The sequence below is a fragment of the Acomys minous genome, assembly GCF_964271855.1.
Source record: "Acomys minous genome assembly, chromosome: 15".
Taxonomy (NCBI): Eukaryota; Metazoa; Chordata; class Mammalia; order Rodentia; family Muridae; genus Acomys; species Acomys minous.
This window is the reverse complement of record NC_140497.1, coordinates 42,163,901-42,183,302: the sequence shown is the minus strand read 5'-3', so window position 1 is coordinate 42,183,302 and position 19,402 is coordinate 42,163,901. Positions and strand designations below refer to the sequence as shown.

General features: G+C 37.8%; 1 protein-coding gene across 6 annotated transcripts in view; it reads right to left on the bottom strand.

Moving 5' to 3' along the window:
• Positions 1-1,006: 1,006 nt before the first annotated feature.
• ASB5 (ankyrin repeat and SOCS box containing 5) overlaps positions 1,007-19,402 on the bottom strand; it is a 42,919-nt gene continuing 24,523 nt past the window's right edge. The window contains exons 1-7 of one of the 6 annotated variants that reach the window (XM_084758352.1): positions 13,897-14,150; positions 10,330-10,487; positions 7,386-7,493; positions 6,470-6,620; positions 6,176-6,310; positions 3,164-3,355; positions 1,007-1,615 (exon numbers count right to left, since the gene is read on the bottom strand). In XM_084758352.1, the coding sequence (XP_084614478.1) occupies positions 1,488-1,615; positions 3,164-3,355; positions 6,176-6,310; positions 6,470-6,620; positions 7,386-7,493; positions 10,330-10,487; positions 13,897-13,957 (933 nt within the window). In that variant the 5' untranslated portion in view covers positions 13,958-14,150 and the 3' untranslated portion in view covers positions 1,007-1,487. Of the gene's footprint in view, positions 1,616-3,163; positions 3,356-6,175; positions 6,311-6,469; positions 6,621-7,385; positions 7,494-10,329; positions 10,488-13,896; positions 14,151-19,402 lie in introns of those variants that run through there. The other 5 variants (XM_084758353.1, XM_084758350.1, XM_084758351.1 and 2 more) reach the window with 5 other exon arrangements.

The following is a 19,402-nucleotide window of genomic DNA, read 5'->3' as shown; positions in this document are numbered from 1 at the left end:
ACATTGTCTAATTTTGAGAGCATTTCTAGGGAATGCAGTATGTGTTCCCCAGTATGTGTTGCCCAGCCAGCATCTGCCCCCTGTAAATCTTGAGTGTGTCAGGAAAGCGAGTGTTGTACAGATGCCATGGAGCTGGGATGTGTTCATAGCAAAGAAGACAGCCTTCCCGACCTCATGTTGCTACTCTGTTCCCTCTGCCTAGAACACACCTAATGCATCTTATCTTCAAACTACATTTCCATGAACCATTAACAAAAAAAAAAAATGCTGTTTTAAGAAGTAATTAAAGCTTTCAGTACTGTTGTAGGTGTGTTCATCTTTAGAACCCTGTGCAGATTACATGATCTTTTTTGATGTGAGTTTTCTGTAGGTCACACTGTATCATAGTCAGATGTTTGCCTCTTAGGGAATATTAAAGTTCCTCTTCTAACCTCTTTCCAGGAGGGGGATATGTAACTGTACATGGAAAGAAAGCCTTCTTTCTCCTAGTGTGTGAAACAAGAGAAAGGGGATATGGAATGAAATCATGTACTTTCAACATTGAATTCATTTATCAAGAGAATGACCCAGTCACTTAAAGTACAGACATGAAGGAGTTGGGGAGCCCTGGCTCCCACTCTTCTGGGACAGTTATTGAAGAACTCTCTCTTACTCACTGTACGATTTGATGGCCCAAAGAGTAACTCAGGACTTCATCACTAAGGCATACAATCCGTTTTCTTCAGCCTTCTATTGCTAAGTACTGACAATTTTTGAACTAGGAGAAGACTACAGTAACATCAGAAATCACTGAAGACCTTCAGAAACCTTTTTTGAGAAGGTCTTTGAATAGCCCTCATGGGTGTTTAGCCTCCTAAGTCTGTGGGTGTGAGCACCAGGACTAATTTTCAGTCCTAACTTTTGGTTTATCGCTAGACTTCTTTACCATGTGAAAGCACATTGGAGATCTTTGTACAGAGGATGGAAGATTATCTGTTTCTTAGAAATTGACCACCACAAAAGCAACTGTATAATTCATCTTTATTTCAAAAAGCATATTAGTTGCTCTAATATTTTTGTCAATATTAAAAACACAGAGATAACTAATGACATTTGTTGAAATTGCAGTTAACCCATTATATGAAGAATAGGGATCCACTAAAACATAACACAAGATGAAATTTACAATTAAATTAAAATTTTAGTAAAAGTGCACAATTTTCTTTTTCGCTCTAGAATAAAAAAAAAATTAATAAAATTCTCATTTCCCTCTAAATCAAAGAGGTACACTGAGAATGCTAAGATGATACATATATTTTAAATGTCATTCAAAGACAATAGAAATTCATAAATAATACTAATAAGTGTTCTTCAGATAAAAATCCATTGAGACTTTACTGCTTTCCCGGGTGAAATTATACTCATTTTTACCCTTATCATACTATATTTGAAGAAGAAAATAAAATAGAAAAATTTGATTTTCTGAGAATGTAAAACTATTTACTGTGTTATCGGTACTGTAAGAAATTCTGCAGCAATGTTGGTAACTGGAGCTGAGAAATAAGATGCAATCTCTGTCTTCCTATGTAGTTGCGAATAGAGAGTCGGCAGAGCTGGCAAAGAGAGCTTGGGGTAGCTACAAGAAGACATGAACATATTTATTAAAAACAAAATTAATGTTTATGGGTAGTAAGATATATTGTCTTAAAGCATAATAAAACAATGAATTCATTTGGTTAGTGACAAATGTCTTTCATTATTTATATTGCATTAATATAATATGACATAAATATATAAACATATAATATAAATATGAGAGATATTGAGATATGTTTCACGAGATCTCATGACTAAGAAATGTCCTATACATGTTCTATAAAGCATGATAGTTCACAGTGTTGAAGAGATGGCTCTGCAGTTAAGAGCACCTGCTGCTCCTGCAGAGGACTTGGGTGTGTTTCCCAGAATCCACATGACAGCTGACACTCGTCCTTAACTCCAACTCCAGGAGATCTGATGCCCTGCTCTGTCTTCTGCAGGCACCAGGCATCTTATGTACTTGCATGCATGCAGGCAGAATACTCATACACACAAAATGCAAATGAGTAATAAAAGACATATTATCTTAAAGCTTACAAAATTATTGTTTCACTGAAATTTTCAGAACAAATTCTGATCTTTAACGGTCTAAATCAAAAGGACTAAGATATATACATATCAAAAAGGCAAATTGTTAAATTACAATTATATTTCTGAACAAATTTTGCTTAAGAAAAAAAAAGCCTTAGAGGTAAAAATCTTTCCCACAGAACATGCACCATGCCTTATAAAATGGGGCAGGGATGGGTTGGGGATAGAACACAGTTGCTAGACTGCTTGCCTAAAATGCATGGAGTTCTAGTTGGAGCCACAGCACTGCATAAACTAGGCATGGTGGCGTATGCCTGTAATTCCAGCACTTGAGAGGCAGAGGCAGAGCATTAGAATTGGCTATCTAGTGAGTTCAAGGCCAACCTGAGTACATGAAATCCTGCCCCCTGCCAAAAAAAGGCAATCTGGTGAGGGAGTGGTTGAGGAAGTATTCAGGCCTTGGAGATGTGGCTCGCTGCACATGTGGCCTAGCATGTTCTAGTGTGCTATGTGCGAGACCTAGGGCTCAATCACCCAGTACTCAAATCTTTTTAAAAATAGTGCATGTAAAAAAATAAAATAAAATAAAATAAAATAAATAAAAATAGTGCATGTACACAGGGAGCGGTGGCACACACCTGTAATCCCAGCACTGGCGAGGCAGAGACAGGTGAATCACTATGAGTTCAAGGCCAGCCTGGTCTACAAAAGCAAGTCCAGGACAGCCAAGGGTACACAGAGAACCCTTGTCTCAATAAATAAGCCAAAAAAAAAATAGTGCATGCAGGTAAATATTGTATTAGAAAACTACATATTATGCATTGTTGAAAGAAGTTCAACATATTTTACTAAAGGAATATAAAAGTTTAGATACAATAAAGATCATGAAATTATATTTTTTCCTTGCATAGGACCTAAGTTGAATGCTTTTTGCAATATATACTTGAGATTCCATGCTCTTCTTACTTCCTATGGTAACAAAGCACTTTTACCTCCATCTATTTGGGAGAAGTATATTTTTTCATTTACAAGCATTCTTATGTATTCTCCCTACCTTCATGTTGAAGAAGTATTCTTTCCACAGCACTGTTCGATGTAGCCACATCGACAGGCCGCAAAAGTTCCATGTTCTTGGCATTGATGTCTGCTCCAAATTCTAGCAATAAGGTCACAATTTCAGTGCTTGGCTGTTGAGCAGCAGCATGGAGTGGGGTGTCCCAGTACTTGCCTTTGTGGACATCAGCACCTGTATGTAAACAGTTGGAAATGATATGAAAGCAATGAGTACATGAGTAGGTACCTTTGTAGGGAAAAGAGAGGAAGACAACTTGGAGAAGTGTGCAGGACAGACCTTAATTAATAATGAGTTGTGGTCTGACACAGTATGTATTGTGTTTCCAATATAATATGTATTCTTTTTTGTTATATATAAATTCTTAAACTTGGCACCTTTCAATATGCAGTATATACATTAGTTGTATTATTTTCAAATACTTTTCTGACATCTTTTCAGATGTCAGAAGAAATATGTATAATTTTGAAAAGGTTCTTTTTATTTGTTTATTATTTGTGTGTGTGTGTGCCTCAGATGTTAGTGCAGGTGTGTACATCACAAGTGTGCATGTTTGGATCACAGGACAGCTTCAAGGAGTCAGTTCTCTCCTTCCGTCTTCACATAGTCTCCAGGGATGACACTCAGCTCACAGGGTGTGCAAGGCAAATGTCTTTACCCACTGAGCCATCTCTCCAGCCCCAAAGCATGATTACATTCACACACACCTATTTTTTTTTTTATCATCGATAATAGCTCTTAAAGGTTATCTGAAATAATATCACTTTCACTTTTTCATTTGAGGCATGAAAGCTCATGGGTTTCTTTGAAACCTCATGAATATACATATGTAAATCACTTAGGTAAAATGTATATAGATTTGCCTGTCAATTTTCAATATTCACTTGTGTAGTTTCAGTCAGTAAACACATACATAAAGGCATTAAGCCTCTGTAGTGGAAAAACACTTTAATGATGTCTGCATAAAAAAATCAAATTTTGAAAATGTTTTCTTTGAAGAACATAAATCTATACATGCAAAATTCTCTATTGCCTAGTTATTCATCTGGCATACAAGAGTCTGGCATACAAGAGTCATTCAGTGCCTCTGTAATGAGCAGATTATATATATATATTTTTTTTAACAGCACTATCCTTATTTTTTTTTCCTCCTTTATTAATTTATTCTTGTTACATCTCAATGGTTATCCTATCCCTTGTATCCTCCCATTCTTCCCTCCCTCCCATTTTCCCCTTATTCCCCTCCCCTATGACTGTTCCTGAGGGGGATTACCTCCCCCTCTATATGATCATAGGGTATCAAGTCTCTTCTTGGTAACCTGCTGTCCTTCCTCTGATTGCCACCAGTTCTCCCCGTCCAGGGGACATGGTCAAAGGTGGAGCAGATTATATTTAATACAATAAAATATAATAACACTATTGTCTTGTATGGCCTCAAAGCAAAAAATGTCTGCTAATAAAAATGATACATTCTTTTTCATTTTTTCTTTTGTTACATATACATTTATATTATTACACATATATACAATAATAAAACAAATATAAAATGTTTAGTGGAGAAATGTTTATGATGGAAATCACAACCTTCATTGGGCTTATCAATTTTATCAGAGCAAAGAGGCCTAAGAAAAGCAACCAATCAACCATTGCAAACAGCAGTTTTTCAATTTTTCTTTTAACACATGTTAAAGTATTTGGTGAAAAAGATTTCTAGAAAAGGAAGAAGAATGATATACTGTATCAGATATACTAAACTTATGGGCAATTTGTCTAGGAAATAACAATTTACCAGTGTTAACAGAACTTATGTTTAATATTCTATGCGCCATGTGAATAAATATTGGCTTCAAGTCCTGTTTATAAGACATTTATAGGTCAGCTAAGATAATGTGAGTAATATGTAAAGCAGATGCTAAAATGACATGCCTGAATAGACGAGAAGCAAATTTTAGCCTCAAAGCAAATAAACAGCATAAAAACCTAGGATCTCAGTCATGTGTACTCTTAGGGCCTACCACATGACAGAGGCATTCTTCTCAGGCCAATAGATGCTGAGGGGACACACAAACTATCTTGAAGGAGTTCTCAGCTCTAATGCGGGGAGACCACCAAAGTATGGATGGACTAGGATTCTTCCTCGTGGAGCAAAGCTGAAGTTTGAGGAACATAGTCCTTTCATGCAAGTGGAGAAGGCAGTAGGCCACTTTAAGTAACAGGACAACAAGGACAAAGCCTGGGACAGTCCATGAGCATTTATATTTGGTAAGCAATAAGGTTATCCCAGACCTTAGAATTCCTACTTTTTTTGTGGGATCTGTCTATGTACTTAGCAACATTATATTCATTCTAGAGAATCTTAATTTTATGATTGATTACAAGGAAAGGCTTTTGACTCAACTATGTAACAAATGTGTATTGATGATTCAGATGCAGCCCACAGAGCTTTGAAGTATTCTCATGAAGTATACATTTCCTTAATAGATTGTATACGCATACGTGAAAATGTTTACAATAAGAACAACTTAGCAATGAGGTGTGATTTTTAAAAGAAGCATACTTAGGACTATGACATAGACCTATAAGCCAAATAACCCTTTTCTCCCAATATTGCTGTTGATGTTTCAGCATAACAGTAGCCCTAACTAAGACGGACGATGACTGTATGAACACCGGTACATAGACCACAGTTTCACTACAAACTTGGTGATCAATGGATAGTTAGACTGGTTCATACCTCAGAAATAATAAGCAATGAATTTGGTTTTAGAGTGATGAGATCTTGTTTTTGTTGTTGTTTTGCTTATGTTTGTTTTTTGCTGCTGGGAGTTGAATACAAGGCCGTGTGCATGCTAAATAAGCACTCTGGCAATTAGCTTTATCTTTAATCCCATCATGCTAATTAAGAATAAACTTCAAACATTACAACACTAAAAAAAAAAGCTTATTTAGATGAACAAATACTTATCTACATGTAAGGACACAATGGAAAAGTACCAGCATAAAGAAGTTTCCAGATGCAATGAAACTGCTGTGATGTACAAGCTACATAAAGAGGAGTCCCCAAGTGAGGAATGTCTTGGTCAACATCTATGCCCCAGGCGATCAAAATGTCGAGACATTCGTGGTGACCTGGCAACACAAAGAAAAGACAGTGGTACTTTTTGTGAATGCTCATCTCTTGAACATGTGCCTTTACTTGTTTCCAATGGAAGTATAATTCATTGCAAGACAGGCAGGGGTATGCCTGTCCAGGGATATTTTCCCTTTTTATTTAATTCTGTCACTAACCTTTACTGGCAGCCTCATGTGTTGGAGATGGAAAAGAAGACTCCAGTTGGGCTTTGGCACCATATTCCAAAAGGAGCTCTGCACAGCTTGCACTGCCTTGTGAACATGCATTGAACAAGGGAGTCACACCATCTATTGTGATTGCATTTACCTAAATGAAACCCAAAATTTGAGAATGAGATTGAAGTCATTCAGGACTATACAGGGCTAAAGAACTTGTTTACGTATTGCCAAAACATGTATGACTTGCTGATTGGGAAATGTGGAGTATCAATATGACAATGTATATCTACTTTATACACATCAATAAAAGAAGCCTTAAACATTCAAGAGATAAATAGAAACATAATGTGGAAGAAAAGTCACAGGAATGGGCACGCTACTATAGAAATTCACTTAAAAACCAATATTCAAGTTCACCAGTAAATCAAAAATGATGACGTCAAGTAAGTCATGTAATGGTGATGGAAATGACAAGGCCACTTTACTAGTGGATATTTGAATATGGTGTATTGGTTCTATTCTGAGATATCCTGGTGTGTGTATATATGTGTGTGCGTGTGTGTGTGTGTGTGTGTGTGTGTGTGTGTGTGTGTGTGTGTGTGTATTATGTATGTATACATTTTGAGAGGATCTAATGTCACCTGAGCTAGCCTCCAGCTTACTACATAGCATTACAGATGCTCATCTGTTGTTATTTTGATTCACGGACACAGAAGGAGCCTCAGTGCACTCCTCTACATCATGACTGGGATTCCTTCACTGAGTGTCCTGAGGAGGCTGAGGCAGTTCTAGGGTACCGTTTGTATTGCTATGTTTCCAATTCGACTACGAAAGCAGGAAAGGAAAGGAAAATGAGAACTTGGCTCCTGTGGGTCAGAAGATGTGAAATTCTTACTTTACTTTTTAAACTTACATTAGCTCCAGCTTCCAGAAGGGTCCGTGCACATGCCACGTGATCACCTAGGCAGGCCTCATGGAGTGGGGTGACATGGTCTATAGTTACTGCATTTACATTATAACCCTACAGTGAGAAAAAAAGGTATACAGTATCATTCCTGTAAATGTTACAGAGGCTGCTTACAAGACAAAGAATCCAGGCAATTGGTTTCTTGTTTAGCAATTGAGCCAGTTGGTTGTTGAAACTCCTTAACCCCTTCTAGTCATGCACAATATGCATGTTAAGTCACTGTGATGTCATCTGACCATGTTCTAGAACTCTCTGTCTTCAAGTCAACATTTTAAAGTTGTGGTATTTGTCTTTCTGGACAATTGTTTACTTAATATCTGAATCTCATTTTTACTTGTGGTTCTGTCCCAAGTGGCTTCTTGTATGATAATTGGTCTCAGTAATGAGAAAAGTAACTAATATAAATCAATTATTCTGGTTTGCCCTGTCAGAAGAGAATATATATGTTGAAACATTACACTGTCCTCAGTAAATGCATATAATTAAATGTTAATTGAAGTTGACTTTAGAAGGCTTGACTTGGAAAAGGTAACTACCTTTGATCATTTTACAGAATGTATACATTTCAGCACACTGTGCCTATGGGCATGTAACGTCATGTCTCCCACCCACAAACACAATTGAAGCAGGCAGCCCAGATGAGACTTGACAGGCTGGAGTTAGAGCTTAGGGGAGGAGGGATCCCAGTTTCTGAGGATTAGGGGAGGGAGGAAGAGGGAAGAAGGGTGGGACCAGGAAGAGACAAGGGAGGGAGCTGCAATGGGATGTAAAGTAAATAATTTTTTTTTTTAGAAGTAAAGGGTTTACTTTGCTTGTCGTGCAGTATGACGACTCATCCTTAAAAGCAGTGAGGGTAGGAACTCAGTGCAGGGCTGGAACCTGAAGGCACAAGCTAATCCCATGGAGGGTGCAGCTTACTGCTTACTCTGCGTGCTTGCTCAGCCTGCCTTCTTTTTCAAAAATACATTTTATTAATTTATTTATATTATATCTAAATTGTTTTACCATCCCTTGTAGCCTCCCATTCCTCCCTCCCTCTCGTTTTCCCCTTACTCCCCTCCCCTATGACTGTGACTCAGTTTAAAAAAATTTTTTTTAAAAAGACCCCTCCCATTACTGTAGCACTGCCATCTAACAATGTCGAGTATTTTGTTACTAGATTCTGGCACATTTTCTTTAAAGTTGGTTTTCTTAGGAGTTTTGGTGTGATGCAGATTCCCTCTTATTTTATTTTATAGGATTAAAGACTTTTTATAAGCTGGATAATTTGTTTTGATTGTGATTATAAAGTCAGGGGTCAACCTAGACTGGGAAAATAAATTCTGGTAAATTGATTTACGAATGTGCCACTGAATAGATATTCATTTGCTAGATAAGAGTAAGTTATACAATAAGGTAGAGAACTATGTCTTCAAAATTAGACTTGTGTTTAAGGCCCAACCCACACAATAAACATGGTAATTGAAACAAATGCTTTGAGTTCCAAGCTTTAGGGTGGTCGGGAGAGTTAAATGTGATAACACTTTTACAGCAATGATCACAGTTCCCAGTGGGTGGAAAGTAAGAGATTTCCCTTCATTCTCTAACTTAATAAACACTTACTGTGCTCCAATTAAGCTTACAAGATTAGGCTAAATCAGATAAAATTATTAGGACGTGAGCTTCTTTGCCTTCTGGGGGATCATTAGTAACTCACTGTCGCTAACTGATCATTTTACTAAGAACTCTGTATGATGTTTCAAGGCAAGAGCCCCTAACAGTACTGAGTGTCCTAAGCTGTAACCCAGAAAACACATGAAGGCACAGGCATAGACAGTCACACTGTATTGTTGTGGCCAACAAGTAGAGTTTGTTGTTGTTGTTGTTATTTGTTTGTTTTATAATCCCCATCCTTTCCAAGATCTTGAGTTCCTAGTAAGCAGTCTTGTCTGAGGAGCTGCTATGACACCCTGGTGAGCAGATGATTGAAGCATGTGAGAGGGCCCCATGGGAGACTCTCCCTCCCCTTGCCTGGCATATCTATGAAGAGGAGACACATTGAGAAACACTGGGACTGCCGGCCTCTGAGAGCACTCTGTGACCCTCTCCAAGGGATTATCCTTTGAAACCACTGACCTTTTTATACAGGTCCTCCCCCCCTACCATAGTGATGAGCAAAATAGTCACATGGCTGTCACAGGACTGGACACTCCAAGGGAACACCTTGGCCATGTCTTCATGTTACAGGTGAGAAAATGAGACCGAGGTAGGCTGTGGCTGCCTCAAGTGTCAGGTGTTGTTCAAACTAGGTTGTTAGGAGCCTTCCTTTCACAGAGTCATCTGAGGGATTCCTTCCTAGGTGACAGGGACTCATCAGTGCCCCCGCACTGGGTGTACATTTCAGTCAGACTGGAGGCTGAAAATATGTAATGCGCTGATCCAAGCTAGGCCACTTTCTGTTTGCAGGGGACATCTTTGCTTTTCTTTCTCCCTCTGCTCGCTCTGATGGAGTAGACAGGTATAGAAATAAACATTCTTCAGCCTTCACAGGCAGTTTGCCATAATATTCCATAAATTACTACAATGTGACATGTGCTGTTTGCACATCGGATCTGATTATTCTTTTGGAGATAGTAATATGACTGAACTAAGTCTGTACTTAGCTGTTCATACTGCACAAAATTAAGAATATCCAGAGTGCTTAACAAATAATACATAAACAGAATTGCTAATTTCTAAATATCCTTATTAATAACCAAAGATATTGTAAGAGAAACTTGAGCTAGAAAGGCATAGCATTATAACAAAACATTCATGAAAGAGTTTCAAATGGAAAACAAAAAAGACTGTGTTGTCTGATACAAGCCAGCATGATGGAGCAGTAGTATTAACACTTAAGAAAGTTTATTACTTTTGAACAACTCTGTTTTGACAGTGTTCTACGGTCATGGGAAGGGAGCTTGTTTAGAAGTATAACGTAATAGTTTACTTGTGATAATAATGTCCTCAGAGCAAGAAGACGACCTTGACTTGCAGCTTCATGTAGTGGTGACCGATCTGCCCAGGATCCTGCCAAAGAGAATGACAACAAGATGATGCAGGTCAATGTAAACCCTATTAGGTTCAGTCAGTTCCAATATAATATAAATTACTCACATTCAGCATTTAACAAGGTGACCCAGGGACTGTTCCCATAGGAAACACGTGTAGCTGAAAGGTCCAGCTAGTGAGGAGTCTGTCAATCAAGATGGCTGGATGTGCTATAGAATTGACTTACTTCAGGCTTATAGTGTCTATTGAACTGCCGACTAAAAACGATTGGTCACAAAAACATCCCAAAGTTTGGGCTATGTACTTTCCCATAGGTACCCAGGAATGCATTTGTTTATCTTATCTTCAGCATTCTGTGTTCACATTCTGAGCCTGCCCTATCACCTCTCCTAACCCCAGGCCTTAGACCATCCTAGTTCTGATATATCTGAGTGGCAACATGTTGCTAAGAAGGTCAAGGAGCTGAGCCCCAAGTCTGAAACATGGCAGAGCCTAGGTAGATACTAGAAAGGGTTATCAAAGGGGACACAGGGCCAACTACTTTTGAAACAGTGCTAATCGTGTTAATGGCTCACTGGTAGATCATTCCTTCTCCTTGTGTTTGGTGTGGGTAGACCAGGGCACTTAGCTCTCAACCTAGACATCATGTCCCCCAATTTCCTCCTCTCAAATGTCTCTTATATCCCACCCAGTAGGAAAAGCAGTCTTCCTGCAAGGTCTCCCCTCGTCTTCTTCCAAGAAATACAACAACTGCTCCTACCCCTCTATCCCTGTGTCGCCCAAACAGTTAAAAAAGGATACTAAATCGGTTCACCATGATTTTCCTGCAATGAAAGATGCCTCAGTCCTGCCTCAGTTGGTTTAATTTACTGGATACTATAGATACTATCACAGGCTTAATGTGATTAAATAAGCAGACTAGGATTCCCAGAAAACATTTATTTAGATAAATTTTTAAAAATAAAAGCAATACTAACTAAAGAGAAAATATTCATTAAATAGCATGATTCTAGGTGCCAATATCTACCTTCCTCTCCACTCTTCTTCCCCTGTTAAATACATAGGATAAATAATTTTTAAGGCTTATGATTAATTTTGCTGCATATATTGATACAAAGTAACTTGAATATTCATAAAAATGGAAGTTTTATGAAATACCTAAAATTTGTTTAATTTAAATTATGAGATAATTGGAGATATAAGTATGGAAGAATTCTGTGTTTTAGAAGTGATTTCATTATTTCCACCTTTTAGAGAATTAAAAAGTCCACTTGAGTCTACCTATGATTTAGTATTATAATCTTGCCACAGGCTTGACCAGAACCCTACAAATGATATCCAAATAATTCCACTGACCAAAATCTGGACACATGTGACAAGGAAAATAAGTGAGCACAAGAATATGATACAGAGGGTTGTGCCTTCCTGCCAGTCAACAATTTCTTTATAATTAATGACATAATCATATTTTATTGAAAACACAGACATTAACATTGAGGGGGAAGAGACCATTTTCTCTTTACTGTTGATGTATAAGTCATGGCAATAGTTAAGATTAAATAGACTCACTATTTTACATGTACTCTAAACTGTTTACATGCATGCATGGCCACATACATGCAAACTGACATACATACAAGCACACATGCACAACGCCCCCCCCACACACACACACAAAGAAATAAAGAAAGAAAAATACTTTGGTGGCTGCTGAAGTGGCTCAGCAGGTAAACATGCCTGTCAACTGGAGTAGGTTCCCTGTAACCCACATGATGGATAGAGAGAACCAATTTCATTGGTTGTCTTCTAACCTCCATTTTTTGTGCTGTGACCTAGATTCCATGATGAAACACAGTGCTTCACAAATCATACACATTTGTTCATCACTAAATGTTTTAATGCAAAATGAAATGTTGGTGGCCTTTAAAATGTTGATCAGTTCTTACAGTGAACAGTCAAGCACAAGGATGGTAGCTTTCAAAACAGATTGGATATTGGGAACTTTTACACTGTTTCATCAATGGAGGAGTAGGAAGTCACTGAGTTTCAAATAACAAATGCTTAGATGTACAACTAAATTCAATTGTTTGCAATATTTACAATGTCAGGTTTTTAGTTCCTATTTAATGATGTAATAAAGTCCAGTATTTGGCATCATAAAGCCAGATGCCAAATTATATGATCTTGCTTCATTATGACTATCCATTTTCCCACTGTTGCTAGCTAATGTGACATCTAGATGTTAAGATTGGCAAAGGCCTAGAAAAATGACCTTTGGAGTTTATTTTAGGCCCAAACATTTCCAGAGTTGTCAAGGCATTTAAGAAGCAACAAAACTAGCAAGGTTTGTCCCTGAGGGCTCCTCCACAGTGCTCCAAGCAAGCTCTCCTCTGTATTCTAATGTTGTGTTCCTCACAATGACTATATTGATGTTCAGAACAACTGGTCCCATCACGGTCAAAATAAATAACTGCATCACCTTTTTTTTTTATGGATTAGTCAACTAACCAATCAAGAAATGAATAAATCTATTAAAGAAATAATTTATAGATATGCACATCACCCTATGCAAAAATTATTTGTTAGCCAGACAGTGGTGGTACAAACCTTTAATCTCAGAACTTGGAAGGCACGGACAGGTCTGAGTTCGAGACCATCCTGGCCTACAGAGTGAGTTCCTGGGCAGTCAGGGCTACCCAGAGAAACTTGGTATCGATAAAATGAACAGACAGACAGACAAACAGGCAGACAGACAGACAAAAAACAAAATATTTTAAAAAATATTTCACTTGACTATCTTCCAAACAACCTCAAATCGCTTGCTTCATCTAATTTCTCAGAATTTCTGTAATTAATCTTGATAACATGAGAATCAAAGGATATTAGCTTATGTTCCAATATTTGTTTCAAAATGTTTTTGCCCACCCCTGCTTTTTCCTGTCTATATCAGAAACATAGCAACTACAAGTTACAAGTATCTATTCAAATATATTCAATGTTACATGCCTTATTTTCCATATGGACATGAATTACAATATTTAATATGCTTTTTCCAAGATCAAGCAAGAATAAATATCTTCATATATGGCTAATTGTAATCTTTTAATCTTTGTACTTTGAGTGTCTAGGATAAAGGCAATAAAATCCTTACTTGAAAAATATTCAGCTTAACTCATGAAGATCAATTATCAGCATGAGATTGTTTTTCAAAGTATCTGTAACTTTCACCATGCTAATGGAGTTCTGCTACGGTCTGTGGTGCTCTGCTGGGGTGACTATCTTTAGAAACAGCACTAGTTCCCAGACATCTGGTTTATTATTATGCGGCGAGAGCCTGCTCTGCTTGCTAAATATCACATTGCAAGAGGAAAAAGAATCATGGTTTAATAACTCTCTATATGCAGCTTCATAAAGATCTATAGCATACCTAAGTCACCGTCTCCCCAGGGCACTTCAAGCCAGCCACTGCTGAGGTAAACCCGACTCATCCTTTTTTACTAGCTGTGTTCGGCCATTTTAACGAGCTCAAAGCTCCTTGTAATATGATGACTTGTTGCTTAAAAAATATTATTTATCTTCAAAAATGGTTTCTTTCCTCGCTGATTGCCCTCTTTGAGAAATTGTAACCCTAGCTTATTTTTATCTTAAGACTATGGAAACTGTCATGAAATGAAAGCATTTACTTTCACTTCTGTTCCTGGCTCTGAGATCGTGTTGTTACTGAGATAGTCTTTGCCTGTTCCAAATCTTAGCCCCATCAATGACGTGACAGCCAGACTCACTGAGGAGTTAATGATGTGACGTATGTAGAGCACTTGGCAGTACTTGGGAGTTTGGGCACTTCTGCCTTTTTTTTTTTTTAATATTATTTTCCCAAATAACAATTGCGTCACACTTACGTCAAACAAGGAATTGTAAGCAGGTGAGAATCAGTGGCATTTTCATGTAACCTTCTCATTGTGTTGGGAAACATTAAGGACGTTTATAGCTCTCTTAGTTATAAACTATTAAGTCAGCTGTGTTCTCTGCAGTGGGTGCAGATTCACTATGACTCCAAGGCAACTTAAGTTTATGACCATAGCTGTAACTTGAGAATTAAAAAAAAAAAAAGAGTCCCCAGACACATGTAAGCTCCAGGTGCAACAGCATTTGGTCCATCATTTCTCACGTGACTTTACAAATAAGTCACCAGGCATGTGATGAGCCATGCTGTGTGCCTTCAAACAGCTAATTCACAGATGTTCTCAAGGATGTGGTTACTACGAGGGAAGTAATGTGCTGTCAAAACCAGTGTCCTCAAGAACTGAGACTGATCTCATCTATCTCATCACCTCTCTGAAAATTTCCTTATAATAATGTCAGGTAAGACTTAGCCAGATGCTTCATTGCTACAGAATGACATATTAAATTACATGGACAGGCAACTTATTCTAATTCATTTCTTCTTGTTCATTATGAGCCATTAATTATCTCATAAGAAAGCCCATACCTATAGGGTTGGGTTAGAATTAGAAAAGCCAAAGGGGGAAAACCTGTTACAATTTATTTCAATAAAATGAACTAAATGCTCAGTTTCTTTACTGATTCATTTCTTCTATAAATATCTCAAAATCAAGAGAAATGAACTTGAACATTTTTCAGGAAAAAGTTTCAATTTGAGGCAGATAATAACCACTCGAGATCAATGGTGCTGCCAGGAGAGAGCACGCTGAACTTGGCCATCAGATATTCTTACTTTAAAAATCAAGCATACACATCTAACAACCTACGTGACCTTTGTACATCAGCTCCTGAAGCCGGGGGTTTTTATAATTGCAAATGTGACAATAATCTCACCTCCTTCAGGGATTGAAGTCAGTGTCAATAAAGTACTTAGCCCGTGCTACAGATATTTAAATAAAACACTTATAAAAGAAATATTTTCATGTTGCTTCTGTCAACTTCTAGATGCACATCACTTATTCCCAATTTCTGAAATCCTCCATAGAGAAGAAAATATTGGATCAAATAAACAATGAAAAATTTCACAGAAAACAGTTAACACCTGCTCTTGAGTTTATTAGAATCAAAGAAATTTACATAATATACTCAACTGATTTCAGGTCAGCTTATCTTTAGACCACGATTACAAATTATCATAGATCCTAGTGGTTTCTTCTCAACACTCTGACCACAGGCATTGGTAGATGATAGTGGCCGTTTTTATGACTCCTGACTAAAATATCATGCAAAGCCAACGAAATAAAATAATACATTTCATTTGAAAGCCAAATAGTAAAGTTATACTTTAGTCTTTTCTTCTTAAATTTTCTCCTCCACTCTTTCAGCTCCTCTCCACCTACCTCCCCACCTAATTTCATGCTTTTTTTTCCATTCTCCTTCAAAAAGAAAGAAGAGAAAAAAGAGGCAAAACCAAAAGCGCGCGTGCGCGCGCGCACGCACGCACACACACACACACACACACACACACACACACAAAACCTCTAAAAGCCAAAATAGAAACAAACTAAAAATATCAATAAGACAAAAATACCAAAATCAAAAGCACATACAGAAACCACGGAGACTATTTGAGCGCTGGAGAGATAGTTCAGCGGTTCAGAGCACTTGCTCCTGCAGAAGACCCTCTTTGGCTCAGAACACCCACATGGAGGTTTACAGGCATCCATAACTGCAGCTCCAGAACATAAAACTGCCTCTTCCAATCTCCAACGGCACCAGATGTGCACAGGGTGCACATACATACATGTACAGAAAACTCTCATTACCCATACACATAAAACAAATGTTAAGAATTATTTAATGTTATACTTAGACATGGGCTTTTGGTATTAAAGAGTTTGTGAATAAATACATACACTATTAAGAGATCAGCATCATGCAAACTAGCAGCTATCAACATGAAGATTTCCGTGGTTTCTATTCATCGCCCAGCATCGTTTTGGTTCCCTTTTCCTTATTATGTGTGAGTAAATGTCCAGAAATGCCTAAGCAAATACAGAAAGAAATGGTTTTGGCACGGTATTTTAGTTTTGATTACTGGCTCCTAATTGTTTTTCTCACAGTGAGTATCTCTTACAAGAAACAAGTTAGCTACATACAATGAACAGAAAAAAAGAATAACTTAAGATTATTGAGTTTTATACCATCTAACCCCTTTATCTATAATCCTTAAGTGAGATGAGTAGATGAGGAACAGTCATGGAGCTGGACCAGTGTCTATGCATATATGGGCAATTTCACAATCTAGGAGTCTGCCTGATTCCTTCATCAATCTCAGTGTCTTCGTTGGAGCTCTCATGCAGATAATGTCCTGAGTTCCAAAGCATTTCTAAAAAGCAAACTCATTGTTTTCTTTTTAAAAGCTAGTTTTTCTTTTCGTTCTTCACTGGTTCACTGGTTCTTACCAAGAAAGTGGGTCAGAGGGGAGGACATCCTATTGGGACTTTAGGTGAGAGAAGCATGGGAGAATGTAGGATCCAGAAGGTCCTGGAAACCTACAAGAAGAACATTATGATGGGCAGATCTGGGTCCTGGGGTCCTTCCTGCTCAAACTATGGCACCAGCCAAGGAAAATATAGGCAGTAAACTTCGAACCCCTACCCAGACCTAGCCGATGGACAGGACATTCTCCACCATTGAGTGGTGAGTGAGGTCTGACTTTCATACAAACTCTGGGGCTCCATTTCTGACCAAGTCCCCTGAGGCCTGGTGGAATTCAGAGGAAGGATAACAGGTCACCAAGAAGAGACTCGATACCCTATGAGCATATACAGGGGGAGGAAGTCCCCCTCAGTCACAGTCATAGGGGAGGGGAGTAGGGGGGAAGTGGGAGGGAGGGAGGAATGGGAGGATACAAGGGATGGGCTAACAATTGAGATATATTATGAATAAATTAATAAAAACAGAATTATACTGGACATAGTAACATTGTCTTAAGGTTAAGCCTATGGTTTTCAAGAACCTCATGCATAGACTATTCTTTTGTTTCTTAGATAGGAATCAGCTCTTACTGGCTTAGATGTTTTCACTTCGTCTCCTCCTCTCTCGTGATTCATTTTCCCAAGCTAAGACGTTGTGTCTGTCTTTACTCGCACTTACAATCTTTACCAGTCCACTGGGTATAATACCACCACAGGTTGGGTATCCTAGTTGTGTCTCTCCAGACCAGTCCTCTCTTCTATTTGAGACTTCATTTCCAGATGGCTATTCAACTTTTTCATTTAGATGTCTAAACAGGCAATTTAACCTCAGTGAATTCTTGATTAGAAGCCCCTAAAACCTCGACGTTGGTAAATGGCAATTCTACCTATCTATGCACTATTCACAATTTTAAAAAATTAAGCATTTAAAATTGAGATGCAGCTATATTTTTCACACTCCTCTGAATCTATGTGAGGTTTTGTTTTCAAGGTTTTTAGACAGTGGATCACTCTGTATTCCAGGCTATCCTGGAACTCATTAGGTAGCTCAAGCTGGCTTTAACTCATCACAATCATCCTACCTCAACCTCCAGTAGGCTGAGATTAAAGAAGTCACCTACCGTGCCAGTGCTCTGTTCCATTTAGTCATATTGGTCATTGTTTGATGTCACAAAATAAAATTCTGTAACATTTTACATATCTAATGGAGGTCATTTATGACAGCCGTATCACTACTTAGCTCATCACACGTCAACTAATGGACAATACACTTTTTATTATATTTAATTATTTAATGTGTGTGAATGTGTATGTTTGCATGTCACATGGACAACTGGACACCACATATGGGTGGATGTCAGAGAACACTTGTGGAAGACATTTCTGTCTTTTTTCTCTGTGGGTTCTAAGAATTGAACTCTTCTTGGCTAGGGGGCATGCACCATCTACCCTCTGAACCATTTTTGGGGGTATGAATATTACTCACACCTTGGTTACCCCAATTGTTTATCTCCAGACCAATTCTCTCCTCTCAACTTGAGATTTCATTTCCAACTTAGATATATAAATAGACAATCCAGTGTAACTGAACTCTTGATTTGAAACCCTTAAAAATCTCCCTATTGGTAAACCATAATTCTACCTAGCTATACGTTTCTTGGTCTTCAAATGGCTTCTAGATTTAGGAAATCAACAGATTCACTTACCTTTGTGATTATATCTTCATACATGCTTAGGATAACTTTGTAAAATTTTGATCCTTACCACCAAATGACCTCCATCGTGACTGGACCTAATTATATTCATGTTAACAATACTAGAAAATTCTGGAGCTCAATCTAACAGAAGCTTGCTAAGTCTTGCTCTTTTCCTCAAAACATAGGCCATTTCTCATTTACCATAACTTCAGCATATTTAGAGTAGTTCAAAGATCATTTATCAAAATTAGATTTGGAATGTGCTTTTATAAGCTAACCTTCAACCACATATGGCATCTCTTATCAGCACTAAGACGCAAGAGATTCATTTCGGTGAGTTCAGGCGCTGGATTTTTGCCATCTCTTACACATCAATCATCACTACTTTCTGAGGTCTCTCACAGAGAAAATTTTCTCTCCACTTAAGAAAAATCAGCAAGATTTTCATTTCTACCATAGTCACTGTATTCACTGAAGACATAAATGCTTAACAGGAGGTGTAGGACTATTTATTGATGCTTCCCAGCACATAACCAACACACAATAAAACAGCAGTTTGTGGATCATTGATTAGGCTTTCATATTTTCAAATGATAGCTCATTTCCCCTTTTGTTTCTGCTTCTTTCCTTTTAGTTAACTTTTGCCCTTGCTGTTAAGCTCTCTATTTTATTGCTAAGCATACTGGGAACATTTAGTAAGGAGATGTGTTTGTAGTGAGGAGAAAAATTCCAATTGCTTGTTTTAATCTTTTAAAGAAATGGCATGTGTCCTACTTAAAAAATGTTTTGTCTGGAAATTAATCACCATCTATAA